This window comes from Parasteatoda tepidariorum, chromosome 5, assembly GCF_043381705.1.
Source record: "Parasteatoda tepidariorum isolate YZ-2023 chromosome 5, CAS_Ptep_4.0, whole genome shotgun sequence".
NCBI classification, from domain to species: domain Eukaryota; kingdom Metazoa; phylum Arthropoda; class Arachnida; order Araneae; family Theridiidae; genus Parasteatoda; species Parasteatoda tepidariorum.
In genome coordinates this window covers 5616503-5638382 of record NC_092208.1, presented here as the reverse complement: position 1 = coordinate 5638382, position 21880 = coordinate 5616503, and the positions used below count along the sequence as shown (strand labels likewise).

The window sequence follows — 21880 nt, the reverse complement described above, 5'->3', positions numbered from 1 at the left end:
ATTTATATCATTGTTGGAACAATGGGTATGCTTTTTTAAAGCATTGTTGACAAAAAAAATCTTTTAAATCAGTCAACAAAGGTATAAAAAAAAGAATTAATTTCTCATTCTTATTTGATATTTCTCAAGAGAACTACTTACTTTTTGAGGAAAAATTCCAAAAGGCGCTTTATTGAGTGAATTATGAGTGAATATTACATATTTGATCTCTTGAATAATTGGGAAAAGGAACGGGAGAAATATCCCAGACCTAATCGTATGTATCAAAATCATATTTTTCATATTTTTGTATCTTTAAATAAACCTGACTAGAATAGTTAAGGACTATCTAAAACTTGTGTACTGTATAAATGCTTAAAGATTCTGTAACAGAACAAAGAATTTTGTAAAGGTATAATACACCAACACATAAATAAGTTATGTAAGATTCGTTTATAGCCTTTTTTAAACAACTAATGTGTAACTTAAAAAATTATGTCAGTCAAATTCATTTTTATGTTTTATTTTATAACTGTCGTTAAACAGCCGACGCAATTTTTAGGTTTACGACTACTAATGTTCTACTTCGCAGTAGCCTTGTAATTGTGAACCCGAACCAGAAGACGAGGGAACTCCTGAATCAAGTATTGGGAGAAGTATGCTTTCGTGGAGGACTTTTTTGATGGAACTAACCTGCATTTGCGTTACTTGGAGAGGAAGACCACGAGAACCTTCCACGGTTAGCCTGACTGCAAGGAGACTCTAACCCATAATCCGTCTACCACTGAGGATATTTCACGTCAGCACTGTGATCGGTGCAAGCAGAATGCGGAATTCGTATCGACCAGCCATTACGGGGATTTGAACCTGATTCACCTCATTGGGAGGCGAACGGAGACGTTTTTGTAATATTTGAGGGATTATTTTTAAAATCTTTTTTTTTTCGGAGGGGGGGGGCATTTCTTTCTAGCTAAAATTTATTACATAATCATCAATGCAGATCTTCTCAATTACTTAAAACAATAAATAAGAGAAACGCATTACTGGAAGTAGTTTAGATTCTTTCTTTTTTTTGCCTTTCTTTTTTTTAAAGTTAGAATTTTTTTTGAGTGATGGATTAGATTTGTGGTGGGGGATACTTTTTGGATTTTTTTTTTTACAAGGTATTATTCTTTTTAGACAAATTTACTCAACCAATTTTACCAACTCAAAATTTACTCAATTCATAATTGCATTTAAAATGTACTATTTAGGATTGGGTGGACTGAAACATTAGTTTAAATTCATTTCTTAAGGGAAGATATTTTTAAAAAACCTTGTTTAGTAATTTTTGTTAATTGAATAATTTTATAAATGAGTTAGTTTGAAGGAACTTTTCAGATTTCATAATTTTCTTTTATACTCTTATATAAGCGTCAAAAGTTTTCTAATACTGATAATTACGTTTATGGTATTGTGACATGACAATCAGAAGAAAATAAAATAAAATTTAAACCAGTGAATTATTCTTTTCAAAAAGTCATTTATTATGACAAAATATTTCATCATTTTTATAAATATTTTTAACTTTTCATCTGATTAACATTATAGAGAGTATTGTTTACTGATACATAAGATATGATAATGTACCGTTCTAAAGAGATATGTAATTAAAAAGCCTAAAATTTAAAAAATTCCTTTCGCTCACTAATTTCTGGAAATAATTTTTTTTTTAAAAAAAAATATTTAGTTACATTGGAATAAATGTTTAATGACTTTAAATTTAGACTCAACGGCCTAGTTGGGATATTAAATTGACATAATTTTTTAAGAAAACAACACATAGTCTTCCTTTTCTGTTATATTTATTTTTTCCTCAGTGTTTTCTATCCATGTCTATTGTTTCAAAATGTTATTTTTATATTCTGAAAGTAATGTTACATAAAATATTTTTCGCAATAAATTTAATTGAAAGGAATGTACCCATCAGTTTGCGGGGGGGGGAGGGGGCACTCCTGGCTAAGCTTAATCTTACATAGTATTTCTTTTATTAGAATGGATTATGTGAATATTTGTTAAAAAAAAATAATAAAATAAAAATACAAGAGTATTTTTTTAAATAAATTACTAATCCATTTAAAACATTAATCTTTGTTTACTTACATATTTGAAAAAAGTATAGGGAAAACTAAAGAGTGCAATAAAACAAATAAAAAAAATCACTTTTGTTCAAATGTTTAAACAAACAAAAATATTTTAGAGTAAATGTTAAAAAAATTATGTATGTACGCAAATTAACTTAGAAAAATAGTGATAATATTAATCCCGTCAATTAAGATAGCAAACAAAATTAAAAAAAAAATATCTTTAATGCTTCTGCACTGCCTATTTTTTAAATTATAATTTCTTAACACCTTTTTAGAATAAATTTAATAGACACTTAGTTCAGCTATCAAAAGGTACCCCGAGTCAGAAAGTTGTGTTACATATTAATAAATTGGTATTTCACTAATCGTAGTGGTAGACTACTAGCTAGAATAAAATCTGGTAAAAGTACTTAGAAGAAAGAAAAAAAATAGTGATCTATCATGCTATTTAAGAAATTGAGTTTTAACAACAACAAAAAAACAGTAAATATGTAAAAAGCAAAAAATAAACGCTTTCGAAGATACCGCTATCAGAGCATATGCCAGTGTTGCCAGATAAAAAAAAGGAATCTTGTGCATCAAATGTTTGTTACCTAGCCATTTGTAGATTCGATAGTAGCTTTATTTTGATTTGAAAAGTCTGATTGGGAGAAATACATTCAAAATTTTATTTAAAACCTTTCTGATTTGATTCAAAACACATCTTAAATTCATTTGTAATTTCAGTTTATTAAATATGGCAACGTAATGTCACGAATTAAACTGAGGTGAAGAGATTTAAACGCGTTCATTTTTGGTAGCAGTCGTAGTTTTGGTATTTGCGATCTGTCGATATAAATTAAATTAATTATTCATGTTGCTTCGGAAAAAAACGTGAAATTCAATTAGGCGGGGAATAGGTATGGCTGCTGTTCATCCCCAGCCGCCCCAAGAATCTTTACCTCCTGGTTGGGAATGTCGATATGATCCAAGAACTGGTAGACAGTAAGTTAGCATTTTTTCTTCAATAAATTGATATCGGCGCGAATGACTGTGAAAACAAAGAAAATAATTATGAAGCAACTGTTTACTGTGCAATATCTGAATGTGTATTAAGTTATTGATTGAGGTTTCAATACAGTTATGGTGTGACACAAGTCTATGACATAAAAACCGCTTGTCCATAAATTGTTTAAAAAAACTCTCCAAATGTTGGCGAAAATTTTGATCCATCAGTTTCGTTACTGGTTAGTTTTGTGAGAAGCATTTAACGTTCGTGAAATATCGTTATTTATTTATGATACATGTGCTTTTGTTTATGTAAATTCTATAGGTAGCTTTACTGTATATCAAGTTTAGGAAGAAATGATTTTTTAAATTAAAAATATTGAACTGCTATAGTTACGTTTTGTAGATTTTGAATAGTGTAAAGCAGTTAAAAAAAAAACACTTATGCTGAATATTTTTAGATTGACCGATCTCTGTGTATAATTATAAATTTTATGTTGTAGTTAATATAAATGACTAATATTTCTTTCTAGGACACTTTTTATTGACAGTAAAATCAGCTGAAAAATAATTAGATTTTTCTAAAATGGTAATTAAAATATCTTGCCTAAAGTATCAGCTTTAACATTGAATATTTTGTAGAGTCCGATAAGTTGATTTTTTTTCTTTTTCCGCAAGTTAGGTGAATTTTTGCTTATTTAACATAAAATCCTGACAGTTAGAACAGGTTTTTGTTACTTAAACTCCACATTATTTCTGAAGTATATTTTTTCAGTTAAATAAACATCAAAACTCCTTTTTCATTAGAATTTTATTTTTAACTAACAACTTTTTTTTTAAGATAAAAATTACCTACTAATCTTATGTGATGGCTAGTCTGCACTTTTTGGAATAAAAAGAAGCTAATAATTTTTTAAGAAAGAGTTCAGTATTGGCACATGTGTCGAAATAATAGCCAAGTTTTGGCAACTTCTGAGCAGTGACGTGAGTAAAAACAAAAAGGAACATCATAGAGGAAACCAATACTAAAGTCATTACTCATTGCCATCTCCGATAAACAGCTGCATATGTATATATGTATTTTAGTTTTTGTAAATTGAAAAACCCCTTGGTTCTTTAGCAATTCTAATTGTTGTGAACAAGTACCAATATGGAAATATTTCTCTAACCACTTATCTGAATTTCTTTGCTTCAGAAGTCAAATTTGATGTGGTTAAAAGCTTTTAATTCCTATATATAAATTGATGAAAAAAATTTTTTATGCTCTTAAATACTTAGACAAATTGTCAAGATTAAAAAAATATATATATTGTAAATTATGAAATGTAAATAATTATTCAAAAAATTTGAATTGTAAGTTATATACATATATACAAATTTAAAAAAGACTTTAATATAGTTTGTTAATTTTATGAAATAATTTTAAAATGCTTTTTCTTTAATGAAACATTTTTACTGCTTTGAGCTTTTAACAATATTTTTTTTTTCTTTCTGTCAAATGAAGGGGGGGGGAATTGTTTTCTGTTATTTAAAAGTTTGATACATTCATCTAGTTTTTGATTATTTGTACTTATGCAAATTATTGAGGCTTCACTGTTTATAATTTAACAGAATCTGAGTAAAAAGTAAGAAAATTTAGTCACAGGTCTTAACTAGTGACAAAATGATTTCACTAGTCGACGCATATTTTCATCTGTCTATTCAACTTGCCTCTATTAAATTTATGAAAAATACTTTCAAATTTATAAAATAAATTTTATGCATGCGATATTGAATTTTTATAAACAAATTAAGAAACTCAAATTAATTTTTATATAAATCAGATTTTTTTTTATTGTGTTATGATTAATAGGTTTACTCAGGGATGCTCCAGACAGCCAATAATTATTTTAAAGTGGTAGTTTATCAATTCTGATTCTTGGTTTAATAAATTCAATGTAGTAGATTTTTATCCACCACTATTTTTAAATAATTTGTTGGCTTATATAATTCACCACTTTATTGTAGTTATGTTTTTTTTAAAATTATTTTGGCGTTTCCGGAGCAGTTGGCATCTCTGGTTTACCATAAGTAGAGCATTAAGTCAATGAAAGTTTTGAAACAGAAATTAGGGGATAATTTACAGATAATACCTGGTATGTAGCTGCTAACTCCATTGGATTTTTGAGTAGACAACCGAATTTTGTTAGTTTCTCCTGATCTACTAGTTTAATTAAAACTTTCCTCGTTTTTGTACATTTTAGAAAATTCCCTAAAATTTAGTAAGTTTTCTAAAAAATAAAAGAAATCACAATGGCAATAGTATTTTTGTACAGATTATTGCTTGCTCAAATATTTAAATAAGTTACTATCTACATAATGAAGGGAACCTCATTTTTAGAAATCAGGTCAAAACTTTTCTTCTGAAACGTTCAGTTTATTCAGAATTTTCTTATTAAATAACTTTGATGAATTAAATGCCTGTTAAAAATCAAAATTATGAGTAAACATAACACATCAAACTTCAAGTATGTTTGATGTCAATCTTAACTGGAAAATATTGCAGTTTTTCTATTTTGATGACTAGAAAAATCTCTAGGTATAATTCCCTTTGTGTAAAATATTTAGTACAATCTGCAACAATTATCATGAAATTTATATTATTTCATAAAATGTATTGGATTTTTTCCTATCCATGTTTGCAGCTATGCTAGTATATTCAAAATTATAGTCAAAAATACAGAGTTAAGATTTTCTGACATAAACATAGGCCTAAACTTGAAGAAAGAAGTTAAGAATGTTTGGTTATTGGCCGAGGGGGCCGACTGGTTAACATTTAACGGGGGACACTTCAGTCTTTCATGGTCTTTAATTCCTGATAAACATCTAATAACTGATTCGTTTACTTTTTTCTATAGTTATTTTTTGAACCATCTGGAACATATAACAACATGGGAAGATCCTAGGTTGAGACCATCTCCTGTTCAGCAGGTATGCCAAAATGACAATTTATTTTAATAAAAATGTTATTTAAATATATATTGTACTTTATACTTTTAATCTTGTAAAATAGTTTTCATCCATGTCTTACTTTCTGAATTTTATTTTTAATAGGCTTATTTAAGAGCATATGAAATATATGCCTTTAAGATTACTGTTTTGTTTGTTACCTGTTAAATTATTTTTTAATGTTGATATATAAACTGAAATATCGATAACTGTGGATTTTTAATAATAGACAATGTATGTATGAATGGATGAAACTTTTTAACCAAGTATATTTCTATTTGGTCCTTATGCTTGATAGCTTAAAAAAAGGTTTAATTGGTTTGATTTCTTAATGAGTTCGATTAACTACCCTTTGTTTGTTATGTTTTTTATTTTTTTTTATTGGATCATCTTAATATTTGTAACCATGTGAACCGTTTTTCTTTTTTTTGAGGCTATACTATGAATAATTTTTTATAGAGATGTTTTGGAGTTAATTTTACTTGCATATCATCCCTGTGGCAGAATTTTTTCGAGTTATCTGCGACAAAACTATGTAGAACTAATATCTTTCTGCTAGATAGTTTTAATAATAACAAACATATATGTTACTAATTTAAAATGACAAAAGCGCTGTGTTTACAATAAAAACTGTAATAAAAATAAATTTTTTAAAATTGAAAATGTAATAATTTTTTGATCTAATATTATGGGCGATGTTTTCGTATTTTGTTTGGGGGGGGCACAAATTATTTCCTTCTTCACATTTTGTAAGTAATCATCACAATAAAGAAAATAATTAAAAATCATGAAATCCGTAGTAGTAATTGCTGAAAAAAAGATCGACTGAATCACATGAACCAGGCTCCTCAAATGCTTGTTTTGTTTCGAGATTAGGTTGCTGTTATAAATGATATATTAAAAAATATCAGATTTTAAAATCTATGGAAAATTAGTGACAATAGCAGCTGAAAAATCCATAGAATTATTGCCTTAAAAAGTAAATACTCAACTGCTAGGGGTCTGTCCAGACCAAATTTACTACCGTCTAGCGGTACCTTCACAAATTCAACTTAATCAAAAATGGTAGTTTCATAAAATACTTTTTCTTAAAATTTTATTTTTGTATCCCTTAAGAAACGATAAATCCATACTTTTGCGTTGATTTTTTAATATAATTTTTCACAAATTACTGAATTTTCTAATTCAAAATAGGTATCTCTCAGAAAAACCTAGACAGACCCCTGAATGCATGATTCGAATTTTCCATATTGTTTGAAATATATCGGAATATTTAAAAAAAAATGTGAAAATAATTTTCAATAATTGCTGAAAATACAATCAAAACATTATATCGATTTACGATACTATCAGCGTAAATTGAGCTCATAAAAAAGTGATCATCTAAATGCATGATTCAAATATTTAGTGTAAATTTCTGTAGAAAAGAAAACTAAATTTTTTTACTTTTTAAATGCAAAATCTTTCTGCATGAACTCTTACATTCTGCTACAATGTTGCCATGTCAGTGCGATTCTGCCACGGGTGTATCTAATATAATCAGGGTTACCACCCCACAGGAAGTATAGGGAATGCCTGGAAAATAAAGAGAATGTTGAAATCACTTAGAATAACAGGGATAATGCAAGGAATTTTGAGTTTTTCCTTACTAACTAGGAATTTTATTTCTTATTTTTGTCTTTTAAAAGTGGTGACCACTCAAAACACAATCTAGGATTTTTAAGGACGATATTTCAGCTATACTAAACTATTTCATTCACTATAGCATTATATGTTTTAAGTATGTAACTACTTAAGTAATTAATAACTTACATGTATGTGCCAGTGATATTTGGTATTATGTGATCCAATAATTTTTTTTGTAAGTAAGGCTTCAAATTTACAAAAATTTATTTAATTATTAGTCTGTTTTACTTAAATTTTAGTTCTTTGAAAATATCATAAGCAAGTAAAAATTTCTTCAATATTATTATTCATCAAAAATGTTATTTTTTTACATGCTATTAAGTACTACAAGCTAACGGAAACTTGTTAAAGATCTCCCTTTTGGTTATTGTTGTTTTTTGATGGCATGCTTTGTTGTTGTATTTTATGCATTGCACTACCTGCATTAGAATGCACTTAGCTGAATAATGTAGCTTTTGGTTGAATCATTATGATTTTTAAATTGCGCTGGAAAAAATTATGCGAATTAAATTAGATCTTATATAGATTTGCTTAAAACTTAATACTTAAAAATGATATTGCTGTTTGATCTTTTTGAAATTTCATTTAAAAAATTTTAAAATTTACAAAATTAGTAATAAAAACAATCAGAAATTTATTATTTTTGATATGTTTGTATCTTACAGTTATAATTTTTTAATTATACCATTTTTAAAAATGTTAAAATAGAAAATATGCGTATTTCTAAAATATAAATATCTTAAAAATTTTTTTTATGAAGTATACTAAATTTTTAGCTTTTAGTTCTACCCTCTGCCTTTAGTGCAATTCAAACATCTTATGGCTTATAATTTGTAGTTTAAATTTTAATTAAAAAACAACTAATTTTAATTTTTAAAATTTGTGAGTATTTTATTATGAATACTTTGTATGTACAGTGGAATATTTCAAGTGCTTAATTGTTATAAATGATTGTTCAGGTTTTGATTTAAACCTGATTACATTGATTTAAAGCTGATTACAGTATTATCGTTCACTATAAAATTATATCATGTTTTTGATTTAAACCTGACTCAATAGTCTTCATAAAAAGGGCAACTTGAATTGCTATCTAACTCAAATTCCATTGTTTTCCCCAAAACTAGGCTATTTTTTAATGAAAAAAAATTGATTCTTCAGGTTTTGATTTAAACATGATTACCCTAGTATCAGTAATTCACTGAATGTTTCATGTTTTTGATTTAAACCTGACTCAATAGTCTTCATAAAAAGGGCAACTTGAATTGCTATCAAATTCAAATTCCATAATTTTTCCCAAAAAAGGCTATTTTTTTTTTTTGAAAAAAAAGAATTTCTTTAAATCACATGACTAAATTACGCTAAAAAATAATAAATAAAAATTTAATTTCTTTTCAACACTAGCATGACTAAGTTTCTCAACAGTGTATAAAAAAGAGATAAGATTTTGAATGTATAATTTCACAAGGCTTTAGTATTCTGTCATGTCTTAAGGCTGTTGTTTTCTACTTATTTAAAACTCGACCTACTCATTTTCTTTAAGAAATGTGTTAAAATAAATATTTGATTTTTGTGCATTTTACAAAATTACTGAAAAACAAACTGTTTATCAAAAAGCATATATTACTTAACTTATATTTTTGAGTAAAATATACGGTGTACCTATGCACATTCCACAAAATATATAATTTATAGAATATTTCTATATTAAGGTGGGCCCCCCCCCTTTAAAGAAAGATTGGCTTAATGTAGAACAAAACATTGCCAAAACTATAAGTTAATATTTAAGAATTTAGCTAGAAATGAATTAGATTGATATGTAATTAGGCTTATGGTATTATTTATGTTAATGATAATATTTTTTTTATTAAAATATAAATGAAAAATTGAACTTAAAAATTATACAGAAGAAATATTGAGTTATATTTTTACCAAAAAATAATAATAAACTAAACTTTAAAAGACTATAAATAAACCTTAATCAGCTTAAAAACATGATATGATGCAAGGTTAAAAAGGAATATTGATGCAAAGATGTCTGTCATTATTCAGGGGTTTGTCTAGGTTTTTTTGGAAGGTACCTATTTTGTGAAAATTTAGACATAATTTGTGAAAATTAAAAGTTAAATTAAAAAATCAACACCTAAATATTGTAAAATAAGAAATTATTTTCAAAAATTGTCACTACGAATAAAAACTATTTATGACTGGTAAATTTCTATAGATGTTTCCTCATATATTAAAAAATAATTTTGCTATTGTAAAATTTCGAGCTTAAAAGTTTTATACAAATTTCTTGCATTTAACATCATTATGAGAAAATTTTCAATTAGGTCATACAGAAAAAAGTTTCATAGGGAAATTTTTTTTCTCCATAAAATAAATGAAGGACTGTTAGAACAAATTTACAGTGAAGTTAAAGATAATGTTCGAATGTTTAGAATGATGCTCGAATTTTGACTTCCTGCATAGTTTATCGACATAGAACCTCATTGTTTCATTTTACGAAACTCTGGGATTTATAGTTTTTTATGGGGATACAAAAACAAAATTTTAAGTGGCGGAGAATCTTAGAACTTGCTTTTTTTAAGGTATTTTGTGAAACTACCGTTATTTCTAACGCTGAATTTGTGATGGTACCGCTAAATGGTAGTAAATTTGCCCTGGGCAGACCCCTGTTATAACTGTGTTGTTGCCAAAGAAAATTTTCTAACTTAATCAAATTTGCTTCCATATTTTATGGTGCCTATATCATGCATCATAAATGTTGTATAAACCAGTATTTGAAAGTAGTGCACATTTAAAAAAAATAATTTTATTAAATTCCTTTAAGAAAATGTGTAGTTGTATGCTCTAATATTCTAATCAACAGCCTTAAGATGTTTAGCTTGTCGCTTATTAAGTTTATTGTTTGAAATATTGCTTTGTCCAGATTTTCTGCTGGCCTGTTTCATTCAAAATATTCTTATGTTTAGCTCCTTATTAAAATTTTAGGATCACAGGAATCAAAATGGATTGGTTTACGTTATTAAATTTATGTTCTATCTTTTAGACAGTGAGTCAGCTTTATATCAATATTTTAGTTGGACATTGTTGAAAGTTGTTTATTTTATTTTTTTTGTGCAATGTTATATTATGTTTCAGTTTACATGAACATTATATTTAGTTACCTTCCCTGTGGCAGAATTTTTTCGGGCTTTCTGCGACAAACCTCACAAGCACTAATATCTTTTTCTGCAAGATACTTTAAATAATAACTAATATGCATGTTATTAATAAAATTTAATTTAACAAAACCGTAGTATATATTTAAAAAAAACTTATTTGGATATAATAAAATATTATGTTGTTTTTTTTTAAATGAATGTGTAATATTTTTTTATTCTATTATCATGGGCAATATTCTCACATTTTGTAAGAGGGAAACACACTTATCATTTTGCATTTCATAAATCATCATCACATAAAAAAATAATAATTAAAAATCTGTGTAAGAAAAGAAAACCACGAGCATTTCTTTCCCTCTGATGCGTGAAAAAGGCATCTTTTAATGTAATTGTGGAGGAAAAAAATCTTTCAAACATTTCCCTCTGAAAAGAAATTTTTTGCTTCACTATTCTTTATTTTTCATTCTTCTCAAATAAGAACCAAAAAATTATGAACGTTCCTTTCCCCTCCGATGTGCAAAAAGGCATCTTTTAAATATAATTTTAGAGAAAAAAAATTTTTTTGCAGAAAAGAAAATCAAAATTTTTTATTTTCTAAAGGAAAACTCTTTCTGCAAGAACTCTGTAACTGTCTGCAACAATGTCGCCGTAATTCTGCCACGGGGGTTACATGATTTTTCTTTTGAAAAATACAAATTCCTTGCAAAACAAAAAAAAAATCAAGTTGTTTGTGACTTCCCCATTATACTCGTTTGTGAGTTATTTTTTTCCCATATTTACATATCTCCTTCAGGGCTCTTATGCAAAGTATTATCTATATGGAACAGGAAGGCCAGTAGCTGGACAAGTCAAGGTGACTTATTAGGCCTGTGTGCATGCTTTTTGTGTCCTTCATTTACTAACCTCTGCCTATTTTTCTGTTTTTTCTTCCTAGCATGAATGTTTTGTGATCAAGTCTGAGTTCATAGATGAAGAAATATTTTCCTTTCCTTTTAATGCAGCCTTTCAAGATCCCGTTTAACTGTGCTAAGAATCTCAACTCTCCGTTTATCAAAAACAAGAACCCTACCTCTAAAGGGCTTATGAAATTTTAGGCTTGAGTGGAGCAGAGTAATTTGGCTTGAACAAAAATGAGGAAAAAGTTAATCTAATTGAATAGCATATTCTTAAAGTATGGTATCTGAAGAATACTCTAAACGAAAAATAACTTGGGCCCTCATCAGATCAATATTCACGAATCTTGGCTCAATAAGTGTTCATAGGGCCAATATTTTTCCGATATGGGCCCTATATACACTATCTACCAATAATTATTTGGACACCTATGCAAATGACTATATCTGCGGTCCAGAGATGCGTCACACCCTGAGCCGACATATATCGTGCAGGGAACAACATTGGCATTAGCCCCATGCAAGATGCCTACAGCACTATTTTGGAAGACAATGTGCTTCCTACGTTGTGGCAGTTTTGCGGGTTGGGCCCGTGTTCTGTTACTTCCAGGACGATAATGCCAGCTGTCAAGTGGCGAGGGTCACCAAGTCTTGGTATGGTGCCAATGGGGTTAATCGAATGAACTGACCTGCCCAGAGCCCGGACCTGAACCCTATCGAGAACCTCTGGGACGAGTTGGATCGCCGAATTAAGGGGTGTACTAACTGTCCAAAATCGGTGAAGGAATTTACATGTCTTCTTCATGCCGGGTGGAAGAAAATACCACTAGCCGTCACACAAGGTCTTGTGGAAAGTATGCTCTGGAGGGTTCACACTGTAATTGCCTCTTGTGGAGGCTCTACCAACTATTGATTCTAAACAAAGTTTGTTTTTCTTTTCAATCACGCCTGTCCAAATACTTATTGGTAGATAGTGTATAATTGTCTACTTACTGCCACTTTAAAACCAATATCAGCCCTATATAGAATTGTCAGATTCACCCGATATTTTATAGTCATTATTCAGTCAGTATAAGCCCTATATAGGCCGATATTAAAAAAATCTAGACATTCCAATAGTGATTCCGCGGAGCATGTTCATATAGGACTCATATTGAGCCCTACTGGGGCAAAGGTATAATTGTTTGCTAGGGTAATTTTGTAAATTTTTAACTTTTATTTTTGAAGTTGGTGGAATATTATATGACTAATAGAGAGTTTTCTCAGGTGGTCAAGCATTTAGTAAATAATATACCTGGCCAAAAGTATCCGGACACCCAGTTGTCTGGATAGTGTCCGATGGAACCATAATGTTGTGATCATAAAAAAAAAAATTACATTATTTTCGTTAAATATAATTGGTACTCTTCTGTTAATAATTGTCTTTATGCTTTATTTAAAAAATCGGGGTTCCATAGTAAGAATCATTTAGAGTTTCGTAGGCAAAAATATTGGGAATTACTGGTATAGTCAATGAGTTATCATTGTTTAGATAGCTAGCATTTAATGCTACACTTGTGTCAATAGTGCTCATGTTGCCATAACAACCTGTAGAATGTTTCTCCTGCGTTTTGGGATTCCCTTATCTAAATTAAGTGTAATATATTGAGTCAAATTGTAACGTGGAACGAAGCATGGTTTTATCATTATAAGCAAGAGGTTATTCAAGACTTTGAAAAATGACATAAAATAGTCAAAGACTTAGCTTTTTTCTTTTTAGTCAAAAATAATACATTTTTTTTTCTTGAAGGCATGCACAAGCTATTTGAAAGATCTAAAGAAAAATATTAATGTAAGAATAATATTTCAAAGATCTAAAGAAAAGTATTAATATAGGAAAAATATTTTAAAGATCTAAAATATAAAATCCAATAGATTTTAAAGGTAACAATAAATCATTTAAAATTTCATCATTGTGTAAAATTGAAATTGATTTATAGCAATTATTATGTGGTTCTAATTCCTAATTTTTATCAGGGAGATACTATACTTTAAATTTTAATTTGAATGTTTTTAGTTCTAATTTAGTTTACTTATACTTAATTGGAACTAATTTGGCTAATAATATGTATTATTGGACAATTGCATGGGAGTATTTTTCCGTTTCTATATTTTTAAATGTTTCAGTATTGTTCATTGGCCATTTTTTTTAAAAGTGTTATATGATTAAAGAACATTATAGAATACAGATTAAACAGGATCTTGAAAGAGCACTTTGTATTTTTTTATTTTTCGTAATAATGTGAGTTCCTTAGTTAGTGATTAAATTTTTTAAACTATATTCATGACAAGTACTATAGATATTATTTATATTTATTGTTGGTTGTAAAGCCATATCCATTGATTTGAATGCATGTCCTTATTTTACTATGTGTTGTGCAACCATTCTAAATCTGAAGGTCTCAGATGAGCTATGATTTTATTATACTATTAACCATTATTTTTTTTCTTAGTTCTAAAGAATATTTCCATTTAATTATCTCTTTTTATTTGAAATAACTTTTTTTTACTTAGTGTATTAAAACTGAACTATCTTTAGAATCATTAATTTATGCTGAAATTTAATTTAGTAATGACATATTTTAGTGTTTTCTTGTCATTATTTTGTTTTGAATATTGTTTTAATAAAATGATGATTTCTTTCGTTTACTCTGAACAATGACGCTTGTAAATATTTTTGCGCTATCAGATGCTCTAAATAAACTTTAAATCAACACTACCATTTTATTTAATTTTAATCTAAATTATGTCATTCTCATATTTTAAGCCATTTTTTAGTTTAATAGACATTTTAGTAATATAGAAAATTTTTTTTCTAACTTTTTATTATTTTTTTTAAAAGTTGCATTTCTAGGTCATACGTTATACACATTTTTCATTTATTTTCTAACAAGTGCTTTTGGCTGATTTTTTATCCAATTACTAACATTTGATGTGGAAATTTTATGAAAAATGTATTGATCAAGTAATTGTGAATTATTATGTTCTACAACATATAATTTATTTTCAGTGTAAACATTTTTGAGTTTGTTTATGAAATAAGTTCAATTATTAGCTATTTATTCAAAAATAAAACAATGTTATAAAAGTGAACTTGAAATTGCTACATGAACACAGATAATGCTTTATTGCCCTGGTCAGTGAAGCTTTGAACTCTAATATACTTAGAAAAAAATTAAGATTTATCAATATCTCATTAAATATTTTGATGCAGGAAATGATTAAATGGTTAGGGATATTAAATAACTGAATAAAATTAATGATAGTTGAAATTTTTCTTCAAGTTGGTTGCCACATTTGCTGACAAATGGTGAAAAGTAATGCAAATTTTCAATTTACGAATTTTTTACAAAGCAAAATGCATTGCAAATTGCATTTGCAAAGCAAATTGAAAAATTTTCAAATAAAGTTTACAATTGTTACAAATTAATTCTTTTTTTTGTTTTTGTTTTAAAGAATGTTCATGAGATATTGAAACTGAAGTGGACACATATGCTTATCAAAAGTCAACAAGTTTTAAGCACTATAAGTGCTCATTATCAATATTCACTTACATAACAAATTAGAAAAAAGAATTGCAATATGGCCAAAAAATTGGAAGGAAAATAATGAAAAAAACTGAACTAGAAAAATTCACTGTAGCCAAGGAAAGGCTGTCAAATCAATCCAGATACATTTCCAAACGTAATGGAAAGTATGTGAAAAATTGACATTCGCTAAGAAATTGGCTTTTGTATCAATGAAACAAGATTCCAAAACTTAAGGGTAAATGCTTATTGAATTTTAAATTTTGATATAGAATTTTAGCGTTATGGAAATTAAATTTATGCTCTAGTGTCTCAAGCGAGGAGAAAAAGTCAAGTATCGAAAATAAATGTTATCCGCTGAAAAGTTAATGATGAGGACTATCTTTTCTAAGTATTTATGGCCTTATTTTATTGAAAATAGAGCTTTGATTATTAGTTAATAAAATACACTCTTACAGTAAAAGTTAATCAAGAAAAACAAAGTTTATTATGATAGCATTTTAGAATAAATGTAGAATGATTTTATTAGCTTATGCTTTGAATTTGAGATACCTGTTAATTTTTGAAGAAGTTAACATCAGCTGGACTATTGCGCTCATTTTCAAAAAGCTTTTCATGAAATTAATTTAAAATGCATGAAGGTGAGTATTGAAAAATATTGGAACTATTGATGAAGAATTTGCAAGTCCGTAAAATTGATAATAATTTAAGGATTTCAAAGATTGAAGTATTTTGAGTTCTGGACGCAATTTTACTAATAAAAGAAAGGAAAAGTTTTTGTAACTATTCCGGATTTGTATTTGATGTGAATGCAATTTATATATTATTAACTACGAAATGATTTTAATTTTAAAATTCTTCCTCATTTTACAAAAAGAAAAGCATAGCAAGAAAAACATATATATATATATAAAGTATTATTTTAGCCTAAGTTATTCGCCTGATTTTATTTAATTTAGGTATTGAATTTCTGAGGACTTTGTTGAATCAATTTACACATTCATATGAAACACTGTTTTGAATGACAATTAGTGAGTTAATCATTGTGGTAATACAGTATTGGTTATATTAATCTTGTCAAAGTATTAAAAAAAGCTATATATACAAATGCATGCTATAATGAGGTACAATATAATGATGTTCCATTGTAATTCCATTATAGTAGTTCATGTTCTAAATTATTGATTAATCGATTTGAAGTTTTATGCCACAATTTTGTCCATTTAATTTCTCAATTCATTTTCTGTTTTCATAGGCCTATCCTCCATTCTATGGTTCTGGTAGTTACTCTATTACGCTTACTTCTCCTCCTCCACCACCTCCTCCTAGCTCACCCCCCACCAACAATCAAATGACAAATGTGAGATACATTGATGAAGAACTTTCATCATCTGTTAGTATAAATTTGTGCTTTTTTTTTAAACTGTATTNTTCTAGTAATAATATAATCAACATATAATTTATTTTCAGTGTAAGCATTTTAAGTTTGTTTATGAAATAAGTTCAATTATTAGCAATTTATTCAAAAATAAAACAATGTTATAAAAGTGAAATTGCTACATGAACACAAATAATGCTTTATTGCCCTGGTCAGTGAAGCTTTGAACTCTAATATATTTAGAAAATAGATGTAGTATTAATATATTTAGAACTCTAATATATTTAGAATTAAGATTTATCAATACCTCATTAAATATTTTGATGCAGGAAATGATTAAATGGTTAGGGATATTAAATAACTGAATAAAATTAATTATATTTAAAAAATTTTCTTCAAGTTGGTTGCCACATTTGCTGACGAATGGTGAAAAGTAATGCAAATTTTCAATTTGCAAATTTTTTACGAAGCAAAATGCATTGCAAATTGAAAATTTTTTAAATAAAGTTTACAATTGTTACAAATTAATTCTTTTTTTTGTTTTTGTTTTAAAGAATGTTCATGAGATATTGAAACTGAAGTGGACACATATGCTTATCAAAAGTCAACAAGTTATAAGCACTAAAAATAAGTGCTCATTATCAAGATTCACTTACATAACAAATTAGAAAAAAGAATTGCAATATGGCCAAAAAATTGGAAAGAAAATAATGAAAAAAACTGAACTAGAAAAATTCACTGTAGCCAAGGAAAAAGATAGGGCTGTCAAATCAATCCAGATACATTTCCAAACGTAATGGAAAATATGTGAAAAATTGACATTAGCTAAGAAATTGGCTTTTGTATCAATGAAACAAGATTCCAAAACTTAAGGGTAAATGCTTATGGGTGGCTATTGAATTTTAAATTTTGATATAGAATTTTAGCGTTATGGAAATTAAATTTATGCCCTAGTGTCTCAAGCGAGGAGAAAAATTCAAGTAACGAAATGTTATCCACTGAAAAGTTAATGATGAGGACTATCTTTCCTAAGTATTTATGGCTTTATTTTATTGAAAATAAAACTTTGATTATTAGTTAATAAAATACACTCTTACAGTAAAAGTTAATCAAGAAGAACAAAGTTTATTATGATAGCATTTCAGAATAAATGTAGAATGATTTTATTAGCTTGTGCTTTGAATTTGAGATACCTGTTAATTTTTGAAGAAGTTAACATCAGCTGGACTATTGCCCTCACTTTCAAAAAGCTTTTCATGAAATTAATTTAAAATGCATGAAGGTGAATATTGAAAAAGATTGGAACTATCGATGAAGAATTTGCAAGTCCGTAAAATTGATCAATTTCAAGGATTTCAAAGATTAAAGTATTTTGAGTTCTGGACACAATTTTATTAATAAAAAAAAAGAAAAGTTTTTGTAACTATTCCGGAATTATATTAGATGTGAATGCAATTTATATATTATTAACTACGAAATGATTTTAATTTTAAAATTCTTCCTCATTTTACAAAAAGTAAAACAAAGCAAGAAAAACATATTAAACATATAAAGTATTTTAGCCTCAGTTATTCGCCTGATTTTATTTAATTTATGTGTTGAATTTCTGAGAACTTTGTTGAATCAATTTACACATTCATGTGAAACACTGTTTTGAATGATAATTAGTGAGTTAATCATTGTGGTAATACAGTATTGGTTATATTAATCTTGTCAAAGTATAAAAAAAAGCTATATATAGAAATGCATGCTATAATGAGGTACAATATAATGATATTCCATTGTAATTTCATTATAGTTCCTCATGTTCTAAATTATTGATTAATCTAATTGAAATTTTATGCCACAATTTTGTTCATTTAATTTCTCAATTCATTTTCTGTTTTCATAGGCCTATCCTCCATTCTATGGTTCTGGTAGCTACTCTATTACGCTTACTTCTCCTCCTCCACCACCTCCTCCTAGCTCACCCCCCACCAACAATCAAATGACAAATGTGAGATACATTGATGAAGAACTTTCATCATCTGTTAGTATAAATTTGTGCTTTTTTTTTAAACTGTATTTCTTATAAAGTATTGAAGGATTTATTCTGAAAGATTAACAATATAAATATATATATATAATGATATGTCAAGATAAAAGAATTATATTACATAGTTTCAAAACAAATTTTTGATTCTAAAGAATAGGTTCCCAGCATGGATGCTATTGCCTCTTTGAGGGCATTGAAGACTTTCTAAGACGGTGATAGGATTTTCTAGAATACACATAGAAAAAAAATTAAGTACATTTAAAAATTAATATTTATTTTGCCCTGAAGTACCTATACATATTTAACTCGACTTACATGTTATTAAATTACGTGTTATTGAAGCACTTATTAATTCAGCAATTTATTGAGAAAAATATTACCAACCAATTTTTTTGTGAAAATAGCACTTTGCTTGCTGTTCCACATGAAAATTTTTGACGCTCGTAAGTCTGAGATGGCTTTTCCTTCTTTCTTTTCACAATTCAAACAATTCTTTCTGAATTTTTTTGCAAATTGTTTTGATGTTTTTTTTTTATTATGAACAATGACAATAGCTTCGGATTTTTAATATAATTTGCTTTAAAGTTACTTTACGCTCTACTTAGCTTGCGGCGAGAGTTTTTTTTAAAATTTATTTATTTTTTTAAACAAAAGGCCTAGTTTTATAAAAAAAAAATACTACAAAAATTTTTTAACATTAAACCATTGGCTAGTAGGAACTTTCAATTATTGTTTCGAAGTGTATACCATACAATGAATGTAAAAAAGAATATTTTTTTTTTGATAAGTTGTTTAATAAACATGGTAAAAATCTTTGTTGAGGGGGGGGGGTTTGCAAGAACTTTGCCTTGCATAGTTGGCAGTGAGTCAAAAAAGCTCTGGAATCTATGATCTTCTTTACTTTAATTGATAGTATTTTCTTCTAACTGATGGTATTTTTTTCCTGATTTTTGTGTTCAACATAAGTATGTGCTTAAAATCTTTTCTATAGTCTAGGATCCTAATATTTTTTTAAAATGTATGTTTTATTTCATTACATTTTAAGCTCTTTATTATATTTTAAGCTTTTGTTGGACTGAGTTTCAAAATCAAACTTTTTAAAAAATTGAAAATGAATAAAAATTATTTTGATAACAGTTAGTGAACTGTTTTAAAAGTTAAGGATTTTGTTTTTGAATTATTTAAAAATTGCTTGTCTTATTCTGTACTTTGTCATAAATATTTTAAATAAGGATGTAAATTAATATTTGCATTTTAAAATTAATATTTCTAATTATATGGATAATTGACTGTTTGCAAACAATAACAAGCTAAAACGAGAAAAAATTTAGCAGACAATTTTTTAATCGGTATGTCTTTTTTTTTTCTTCTTTTTTTCCCCAAAGATTTCTTGTGGTTGTAAATTTTGTTACCTTACGACTATATTCAAAAACTATTCTAACACTTTGCAAACTAATTCCTCTTTTACCTCTAAGAGGTACACAATCAAAAGTTTTAGATAATGTTAAACTATAATATTGGGCGAATTCTTCATAACCTTCATATGGTTTTGAACCTTATTATTGTGCAAATTAAAACCTGCTAGATTTGCTTAAATGTTTTATCTTAAATGAAATTGCAATTTGATTTAACAACTTATTAAGGTTGTAGAAATTTTTTTCTCCATATTATCTCTCCATGGATGGTTGACTGAATATAAACAATAACAAACTTCCTAAAACCAAAAAAAATTTAGAAAACTTCCGGTGCATCCCTCCTCTTATATTAAGCTAGTGAGGCAATGTGTAAACAGGCTTTATATTCTAGGAAGTTTTGTTAATGTGCTGTATGTTTAAATTCAAGCTTAATTTTTTTCCATTTATGAGAGTTCCTTGTAATTTACAAATTCTAACTGATTGTAAGCCTGAGACAAATTTAAGAAAATTAATAACAAAGCATTAATGAAGTGTAAGGTTTGCCATGTTTCGAGTGTTATCCCTTATTTGGCTTTAGTTGTGTAAAATTTGACTGTTTGTAATTTTTTGGGTTGCCACATAGCATGCTTGCGGAGATTTCCGAGTACATTTGTTTTTTGTTTTGTTGAAATCTAAATTGAAAGAACTAGTTATATTGCAAACACTATAAGTATAATAATATTGGATGGTGCGCTTTTTCAAGCTTAGGTGTAAAAATCAATTTGAGGGAGTAACCCGAAAGTCTTACGATTAATTTGAACCCCTAGCGCCATCTGTGCTTAGCTTTACACGGTCAACCATCCATAGTGTGCATGAGTTAAGCTTGCTTTGCTTTCTGCTTTATAAAGCTTTGCTTTTTTCCTCACTCTTTCTATAGGGCGTTGGAAGCAATTATTACACTCCTCGTCAATATTCTCAGGTGCAGTATACTTTCTATTTATACTTCTGTAATTGTAGTTTGTTTTTTATTTAACAGGTTCTAACAGTAAATTATAATTAGCTTGAAAGTATAAATTTAAAATGAAGAGCCTAGTTCTCATGCTTTGATGTTTGGAGTTATTAAAATATAGTTGCAATAATTAGTGTAATTACTTGTAGCTTTATTTATCAGGGTGCATAGCGTTTTTGCAAAGTGCTTAAAGGTGCTTATTTTTGATTTACGCTTTTTTTAAAAACCCCCAAAGGTACTTTTTTTTATTCGGGGTTTGTAAAGTGTGCTTGATTTTCTATTTTTTTAAAAAAGATTGTGTTTTTCTTTGCCATGTCGATTGTCGTTCTAAATTACAAAAAATGCATGATTTTCACAATTTTATCTGTTATATTTATCAGAAACTAGTTATTTTATCATGATTATGTAAAGTTTTGGAAAATGTTTTTGAATTTTATTGGTTTTATGTTTATAAATTAAGAACTTTTAAAGATAGAATAAAAAATTTTTATTACCGCACAGATCATAATTATATATATATATATTTTTTTTGGAAAAAAATTAAAAGCGTTTTTTGAGTGCTTTAAAGGTGCTTATTTTTTGTTGAAAAATCTGGCTATGCACACTGTTTATTATATTATATAGCTTTCTAAAAAAGGAGTTTTTTTTTAATTTTCTAAATTTGTCTTTTGCAAA

General features: G+C 27.6%; 1 protein-coding gene across 2 annotated transcripts in view; it reads left to right on the top strand.

The window, feature by feature from the left end:
* The first annotated feature begins 2711 nt into the window (after positions 1–2711).
* The window catches only part of LOC107443058 (uncharacterized), a 60629-nt gene continuing 41460 nt past the window's right edge, over positions 2712–21880 (top strand). The window contains exons 1-4 of one of the 2 annotated variants that reach the window (XM_043052191.2): positions 2712–3089; positions 5990–6062; positions 16645–16782; positions 21134–21175. In XM_043052191.2, the coding sequence (XP_042908125.2) occupies positions 3007–3089; positions 5990–6062; positions 16645–16782; positions 21134–21175 (336 nt within the window). In that variant the 5' untranslated portion in view covers positions 2712–3006. Of the gene's footprint in view, positions 3090–5989; positions 6063–16644; positions 16783–18658; positions 18797–21133; positions 21176–21880 lie in introns of both variants that reach the window. The other variant, XM_043052190.2, reaches the window with a different exon arrangement.